The sequence below is a fragment of the Brachycentrus maculatus genome, unplaced genomic scaffold (genome assembly GCF_059751285.1).
Source record: "Brachycentrus maculatus isolate JH-2025_06_01 unplaced genomic scaffold, ASM5975128v1 h1tg000087l, whole genome shotgun sequence".
Classification (NCBI taxonomy): domain Eukaryota; kingdom Metazoa; phylum Arthropoda; class Insecta; order Trichoptera; family Brachycentridae; genus Brachycentrus; species Brachycentrus maculatus.
Genome location: NW_028280841.1, coordinates 5,001 through 14,404, shown reverse-complemented (window position 1 = coordinate 14,404; position 9,404 = coordinate 5,001). Strand labels below are relative to the sequence as shown.

General features: G+C 32.5%; 1 protein-coding gene across 1 annotated transcript; it reads left to right on the top strand.

The window, feature by feature from the left end:
* The first annotated feature begins 306 nt into the window (after positions 1-306).
* Positions 307-9,135, top strand: LOC148310767 (uncharacterized). Its single transcript, XM_088257734.1, has 4 exons — positions 307-402; positions 528-545; positions 2,684-2,803; positions 6,380-9,135. The coding sequence occupies exons 1-4, from the start codon at positions 391-393 to the stop codon at positions 6,983-6,985; spliced, it is 756 nt and encodes a 251-aa protein (XP_088113860.1). The 5' UTR covers positions 307-390; the 3' UTR covers positions 6,986-9,135.
* The last annotated feature ends 269 nt before the right edge of the window (positions 9,136-9,404 follow it).

The following is a 9,404-nucleotide window of genomic DNA, read 5'->3' as shown; positions in this document are numbered from 1 at the left end:
GATTATTTGAAATTGAAATAAAAATGTCAACTCTACACATTGTATTTTACAACTTGGTCGAGAGTTGAAAAGCGAAAACAGAATAATGTTTCGTTAACGATGCCTCGATCTTTCTGCTGGACGCGTTTTAGCTGCAGGAGAACAAAGGAAACGATAAGTCAACAGAAATAAACAACCATAAGGTGCAAAAATTGCGCTGGCAAATACCATATTGCATGCGAAGTCGGTCACCAATTGTGACGGACCTTATCCATAGATGACATTTTGCTGACGTGTGTGGAATTCTGGGTGCATTTTTACAGCCACACCATGGGTCGGCCCATTCCACCGCAAGGCGTTCTACCTCCAACAACTTGTCGAGCTGTTTGATTTCCTCTCTTCAAAACCAAGATGAATCCCCGGGTATGTAGTCTCAAACCATCTATAAATCTTAGTTTTCTGCATCTTTTATTTTAATTTGCATATATTTGAATGATTTTGCAGTATTTTTTGATTTTAAATGATTAATTTGGTTTATATTGTTACAGGTACCGACATTGGGCGGGGTAAGCAATTTTTCAATAGCCATTTTCATCGATATTCTTTTAATTATTCATTGTATAATATTCTTCTTTTATTACTAATCATTTAGTAGCACCCTTTTTTATTTTCTAACCGTTTTATCATTTTTATTGACCGTGATTCATTTGATTCCATTGCTATAAGTATTAGCCATAAGTATATTGCCATAAGTGCTAGCTCTCTGGTTTCAATTCAGATAGTTCTCGTTACATTGTTGGACGTATATTTCTTCAACGCCATTTTCAGCATATTATATTCAGTTTTTTTTTACTATTTTAGCTTGTTAAAATTTTTGTGCAACGTTGTTTTTTTATAGACGCCGACGCCATTTTCAAAATGGCATCATTTTAGAACCTTCTGGATTCTAAAATGGCGTCCAAGATGGCCACGTTTAAATTTTATTAACCCTTCGCTGCATCGTGTATCAAATTAGTAACATTGCCAAAAGTTAGTGTTAAAACATTCATAAAAAAATAAAAGCAACCACTCGTTGTATAAAAAATATAGTGTTTTAATTATCACGATTATTAGTATATACATAGGTACATATAAATTAAATGCACAAAATACTTATTTTCATTATTAAATTTTTCTTTATTTCATTGATCATTGAATTCCAAATTTATTTTATACAATTTCTCATAAGGGTAACCATTGCATGTTGTTGCAAATTTGATCCGTAAGTATTTTCTTGATTTTTCCTTGTTAAAATAATTTCTTTTTTTTTTCCTCTTATGTTTAGATCCAACAGAAATTATTACGTTTTATTTCAAATAAAAAAGTCATGCAATGAAGGATTAACATAAACGGGTTTCAGCTCAAAGCGTCACGAAAATGGCTAATTACGTTTTCAATTTTCAAGGGACGAATGAAAAATTGTACTCGTTTGAATTATTTTTAAATCAACGTGATTTTAATCCGCCATTTTGGAATATTCTCGAGCCGGCTTTGGTAGAAAAGAGAAGCGGGTAGTATGTTTAATTACTTAACTTTATAAAAACACTTTCAATTTTCACTTATAATGAATTATTATTTCGGTTTGAGCTAATTTTAAACAAAAATTATATAACCAACTAACTATCACGCCGGTTTCCCGTAGGGGTAGGCGAGAGAATAGAACGCCTGTCTTTGCGAACTTTCTTCGTCTCTTCCACATTCAAGCATCTCCTCACACATGCCCGCTGATTATTTCGATTCCTGACCTGACCACGCCCAAGCATTTGACATACCTGATCATGCCAAGTTTTTGTTCGGTCTTCCTCTGTTTCTTTTTCCAATTACACTTGCTTCATAAATTTGTTCTACCGCTCTCCAAAACATCTCAACACACCTTTATTTATTTTATCGATAATGCTTATCTCGGCTTTCCATTCTTATTATATTACCATTCGAACATCTATCGATTGGTTCCATATTCGTCTGAGGTATCGCATTTAAACAAACTATATTTAGATTTATATATGTATATATATATATATATATATATATATATATATATATATATATATATATATATATATATATATATATATATACATATATATATATACATATATATATATACATATATATATATATATATATATATATATATATATATATATATATATATATATATATATATATATATATATATATATATATACATATATATAAATATATAAATATATATATATATATATATGTATATATATATATATATATATATATATATATATATATATATATATATATATATATATATATATATATATATATATATATATATATATATATATATATATATATATATATATATATATATATATATATATATATATATATATATATATATATATATATATCCGCATCCCAGTGGTGCCTAGGGCACTGTATCATATTAATGTAATCTTGATAGTTAACACATGAAGGAAACGTGTACAGCCCGCCGCTTCAGGTACCAGTCCAGGGTAATATTGATTAAATATTACAGTGAAGAAATCTCTTATATTTATTTGACCACCCCCCTGGGACTCGAACCCGGGACCTCCAGAGCGGTAGCCAAGCGTACAGACCATTACACTACGAAGGCGGACAGTCCCATTTGTTAGTTTGGTATTTACTAATATCTCATCTTTTGCAGATAATAGCAGAAACGTTGGATAGAGCATTAAAGGCGGAAATGAGGGCTAGTGATAATCTGCCTCCTTCTATTGATGTGGATGTGGAAATTAGCACAGGGACTCCGATCCGGATGAAAAAAGTAAGTCGATTTTGATTTGTTACCAAATTATCATGTCACTGATCAGTCCTTTTCTACGCGCACCACATCTCGCTGCGAGCGGTTATGATTTTATTCATTCGTCAATACGTTTGTTTGCGGACAATCACGAGATGCGAATCAATATGAATTTTAAAAACGCTAGAAACATTTATCATTATTTATCAATATTTTTTTGCAAGATACTTTTATATTTTTTTTATATTTCGATTCGCTGTGCCTCTCCAATAAAGAGACTGAGCTCTTGTACTTGAAGAGGGACTTACACTCGTAGTTTAATGTTACATAATAAAAGATTTTATAGTCTTTTTTTGTATATTTTTTCAAGATTTAAATGTAATGAGCTTTAATTTTTTTTCATAAGTATTTTTATATCTATTACACACTATTATCTTTGTGTGTAGCATTCACGCGCGGCTGAATATTTATACTCGCTTTAAAACAAGCAAGTATAAACATGAGCTGTCGAGGAAAGTAAAGCTGAGTTTATACTCGCAAATTATACATTCATATCATTTACAAACCGTATTTTATATGTTAGTATTAGTACATTATACTGCTTTAATTAAAATATATAATAATTTTTTTAAGTGATTTTAAAACAAAGTTACATTTTAATTATAAATTGGAAAATCACAAAGTTACAGTCTGTTCACAGTAGTTTTACTCATTTATTTTATTATTTATATTATTTAATTATTTATATTGCCAAATAAATAATTTTTAATTTATTATTAGATTAAAACCAATATTTTTAGCTTTTCCACTTTTTTATTTGACCAGCGACCGGGTTTCGCCGTTACCGACATCATCAGACATCACCAGTCTGATGATGTTGGTAACGACGAAACCCGGTCGCTGGTCAAATAAAAAAGTGGAAAAGCTAAAAATATTGGTTTTAATCTAATAATAAATTAAAAATGCAATTCCATCACGAAGTGTCAGTGGATAATATAAATCTATTAAATAATTTTAAAAAAATCTAGAGGTCAAATAACTGTGAACAGACTGTAGTGCTTCAAATATAAATTATATGTGTAAATATAGATTGTAATTACGTTTTGTCTAATTAATTTTGAAATTAAAAAAAATATATACCCGTGAAAAAAAGTGCCGAAACGCAGTTCCACCGCGTTACATGACAAAAAAAAACCCCGATTGTAACATGTGCAGTAATAATTTACCATTGGTATTATTGAAAATGCTATGTCTACCATTGTTTGAATTAATAAAGCTTGTAGCCAAAACACTGCATTTCTGGACTCCGTAAACATACTCGGACGTGATGTATAAAAGGAGTTACGTTTTAAATGAGTCGTTCAAAATCAGCGTCTGTATTCTGCAAACTGAGAACAATAAAGTATACTGCAGGGGTTCCCAATCTTTTTCAGCCCTCGGCGCACTTACAAGTTTAGTCATTTGTCATGGCGCCCCACTTTAGTAAGCTATTTGGAATAGATATAGTACAGCGCCACCCTTAGAAGCCGCGGTAGACATTTCAATGATGTTATATTTCATACATATTACCATTAATGGGCCTTTTAAATGAATTTAAAAAAATATAATATCTTACACACACTTTGTTTCATTAAAAAAATTAAGATAGGAAGTACTTTGTGAAAGACCCTGCATATATTATAGTAGAAAGAAATACAATAGGTATCTACAATAATAGTAGCTGGGTAAATAGGCAAATAAAACATCCACAATATGAAATTGAGTTATATATTATTTATAAAAATTAAGAATTGAAACAGAGAACAACGAAAAAGAGAATATTTGTGGTTTCGGATAATGATAGAGGAGAATTGACTCACGGGGCCCCTCTTTATTTTCAACGGCGCAACAGGACGCCGCGCGCCGCTGCGCACACTTTGAGAACCCCTGGTATACTGTGTCGAACATTTATTGCACCATAAATATTGAACTAAATTACCAAGGAATTTTACCTTGCATTGAGTGGGTGGGTCATTATTCAGACCCGAGAATTTATTTTCAAAGATATTTTTATTCACAAATACTTGTTCACAAAATCTGAATCACCTCCAATTACAGGAGCTATTTTCATATTATTTTTTAGACATCTCATCAAAGATGAAGCAGAATATGGAAGTCTGGGCATTTACGGGGCTGACGACCGTCATAGGCTAGTTTTAGTGATCACTTTACACTCGTGTAACATTCACTAAGTAACTGTAAAGAAAGCGACAGACATTCGCTCCGGCAGGTGATCCAAATGCCGAATATTTTCTACGCACATAATGTTTTTAATTTTCTCCCAAAAAAAGAAATCCAAGGGGGTAGGTCATGACTTCTTGAAGCCCAGGCAATGTAAATTAAATTAAAGTAAATTAAATTAAAGCACGTACGGGGCAAGACATCGACTATAGACTGGACATCTGCAGAACGACGAACGGTACACACATCGAAATGTACTCAGATACCATTTTTTATTTCTCTTTATCCGCACATTATAAGATGAAAACCATAGAATACCCTTTTAAAAAATTATTACAGTGATTTTAAATGTTGCCATTATTTTTCGATGATCTGTGTATATAAATGAATGGATGTACATTGTAATTGGCTTTGCTGTCAAGTACACGCTAATTTAAATAAATAAATACATATCGCGAAAGTATTGTCACAAATATTTTATGTGTTTTCAATAATAAAATACAATTAAGTAGACTCTAATAATCTGTGTTTGTCATTTGTTTTAAAGAAAATTGTTTGCGTTTTTATAATTTCCAAAAATACTTCAATTTCATATTATTTCTTTGAGCCTAAGCGGCTTGTTATAGAAATAGGTATCAAATTGTAGTAGAGTGGATTCGAACCGAGAAACTGTGACTCAAGAGTCCACGACTCTAACACGGGACCTCAACCCGACACTATATTATCCCTCCTGTTCCCAACACAGATTCAAATAAAAACATATTGAATTAATTGATATTAGTAATGTTAGTAAATAACCACTCACCGACTACTTCTGTCTACCGGTTTCGAGACGTACCCGTCTCTTCGTCAGGACATACACTACAATTTAACAATCATGCGAACAACACTACACCACACCCACTTAGTACTATTCACATACACTATCACTACACATGCAAAACATGCAGAGCGAGTTGTTAGTCCCACCATGCTTTTGGGAAACTGAAAGCTTTCCCAAAAGCATGGTGGGACTAACAACTCGCTCTGCATGTTTTGCATGTGTAGTGATAGTGTATGTGAATAGTACTAAGTGGGTGTGGTGTAGTGTTGTTCGCATGATTGTTAAATTGTAGTGTATGTCCTGACGAAGAGACGGGTACGTCTCGAAACCGGTAGACAGAAGTAGTCGGTGAGTGGTTATTTACTAACATTACTAATATCAATTAAAATGTTTGACCACAAAGTAAATGCTTTGAATATAAATAATACATATTGAATTAGCTAGAAGAAACAAAAATCCACTAAAGGATCTATAAACCTACATAATAGGCAAAGTAAATAATAAATGCACTTCCCATCTGAAAAAAAACGACACTATATGGATGTGTTCAATTCCAGGGGGTGACATACGTGCTGCACGAGGGGCCAGACGGGGTGGACAGCGTTCGCACCAACGTCGACGGGGTGGTCCTGGTCACTAGCAGGAGGATGCAAAGACCTCGCCCCACCGTCAGACAAACCGTCGTCACTAGCAGCTACCTCTCGCAGGCCGTGCTGTTCGGCACGGTGGTGCAATTCCTGCTGGCCATGTACCTGTCCATCCTGGTGGCCATCTCCAACAACGCAGCGTCCCACCGCGCCGCCGCAAATATCGCTCCGACCAGCGCCGGGTTGGTGGCCGCCGCGACCAATGTCAGCGCCGGATTGCTGGCTCACCCGGACAACGTCAGCGCCGGATTGCTGGTTGACCCGGACAATGTCAGCGTCGGTTTGCTGGCTGACCCGAACAACGTCAGCGCCGGTTTTCTGGCTGACCCGGACAATGTCGGCGCCGGATTGCTGGCTGACCCGGACAATGTCAGCGCCGGATTGCTGGCTGACCCGGTCAATGACAATGCCGAGACTGTAGCTGACCCGGCTTATGTCAGTGCCGGATTGCTGGCTAACCCGGTCAATGTGAGCGCCGGAACCGTAGCTGACCCAGCCAACGTCAATGTGATGTAATTACGAAAAATACTGCCAAAACGATGACGTTGCAAGTAAGAGTCATGTCATAATAATTTTCTATTAAAATAATTCAGACAGATCTTAACTGGTGGATTTTAATTTTTTAATTTATTTAATTTGGTTTCAAAAGTTTATTTTATAATTTTAATTCATTTTCCAGACATTTCTACTTTAAGAATCTTAAAATTAATAACGCAGTTCTCTCCAATCAAAAGATTAAGCTCTTGTACTTAAAGAGACTTACAATTATATATTGTTTACATTTGTTGGTTTTCTTTTTTTTTTCTTTTTTTTTCTTTCAATGCATAAAAGCTATCCCACCGCATTTCCAGATCTGATACAGAAGTATCTAGGCTTCCTGACACACCTTCTCTTGCAAAAGCATTTTTTATTTTTGTTTTATGAAAATATGAATAAAACTGTATCCTAATTCTACTGTGAATATACATTTATTTAATTAATTTCGGCAGTTGCTTTGTAGTAATAACCATCCATTTTTAAATTTCAATATTACTTAGTACATACGACTGTTTCTTAAATTTTTTGTGATTCGTGTTTCGATGCATTCAACATCATTATCAGACACCGTACTTGATTCTAAATGCATCGAAACACGTGTTACAAAATATTTGAGAAACAGTGGTATTTACGAAGTAAAATTAAAATAAAAAAATTAATGGATTTTACAAAAAAAATGATTGCCGAATCAATTGATGAAGTAAAATATTTAATTGGGATTGGAAGACGCGCGTCTCGATGCATTCAGCGTCGAATACGGTGTCTAACAATGATGCTGAATGCATCGAAACACGTGGCACAATCGATTTTAAATGAATGTGATGTTTACCAAGTAATTTTTTTTTTCAAATTAATATTCCGTTTCCGATTAAGGAATTAAGTACATCATTTAAAGTACACATAAGGTAAAATAATCCGTAATGTACTTTGAAATTCGTATGTACCAATAAATTCAAGTTATGTTAGAAAATTATCTCATTCTTGCAAAAATTGATGTAAATTATAACACAACATTTAAGAAAATTAATTGAGACGCTTTTTTGGTATATTTTAAAATTTCACATCAATTATGAAAATCAAATTATGTAATTTAAAATTAACATATCCTTTTGATTGATACAGCTTTAATTTTGTTTAACGAAATTCCGTATTAGATTAAAAACCTAATGAAGATAAATTGTACCGATTTTCAGTCCACGCATATTTTTTTATTCACCATTTTATTTTCAGAATATTCAGGATATTTTTCAAACGATGTCAGTCGTTTATAAATGTCCTCGTTAAACAAAACATCTGTTAAGAAAATAAAAATGATTTGAAATGTACCTTTTTATACAAATGTGATTGTTTTTCCAAAAAAAAATACTGTCATCAAATCGTTTATGTAGTGTCAGGTACTTCAAATGTATTTTATTTTAATTTAAAATCATTGCTTACTTTTGGTATGCTTATATAAAAATCTCCTTACCATTCGTCATTCGCTTTGGGTAATACAACTAAAAAACTCGTTTAGCGCTTTCGGATTTTTTTTTATTAATATCCAATATGGTTACAAAAGTTTTTTTTAATAATTTTAATAAATTTTCTAGACATTTCTACTTTTACAATATTAAAATTTATATAGCTGTTCTCTCCAATAAAGTGACTAAGCTCTTGTGCTTGGAGAGAGACTTACACTTCCACATTTTTTTTCCATCCATTCTCTCATCAGGTTTACTATAGGCTAAAGTGAAATTGCCATGATCTCTTGTTTATATGGTATGTTACAAATTCACTTTACAAATTATTTGACCTGATGATGGAATGGTGATTTCGAAAACGATAGTCGCAAAGTTTAGTTTTGGGTGGTATTACACAAAGCGAACGATGAATGACGAGAACAGTGTATAAAAAGCCTGTTTATTTTCAACCAATGTTTTTTAGATTTTATTTACGTATTTTTTTTTTGCTTGTTTAAGAATCTCATTTTAAAATCTTCCGCTGAGATGTTATCGTATAAGTTTTGGCAGATTTTTTGGAAATAGTTTGTAGTTTATGTAATTTTAGTTTGCCCACTAATTAGTGATTGCGATGCTTTATAGCAAAAAATGTAATTTGAGTTGACGCTGCATTAATAAAAGTGTTATTCAAACTAATAAATAGTATTTTATTTATCCTAAAACCATAAGTATTCCCAAATTTTTGAGTTAGTCTGAGTCCTTGCTAACAAATCTGGATTTTTTCACTTATTTATTTGTCTGGTATATAAAATAATTCGGAAAGACTCATACAAATATTTCATAAAAGTCTGTGCCAAATTTAAAAACAGCTTATAAATTAAATTTGAAGCACAAACCTTGTGACTTTCCATTTTATAATTAAAATGTAACTTTGTTTTAAAATCACTATAAATATTTAA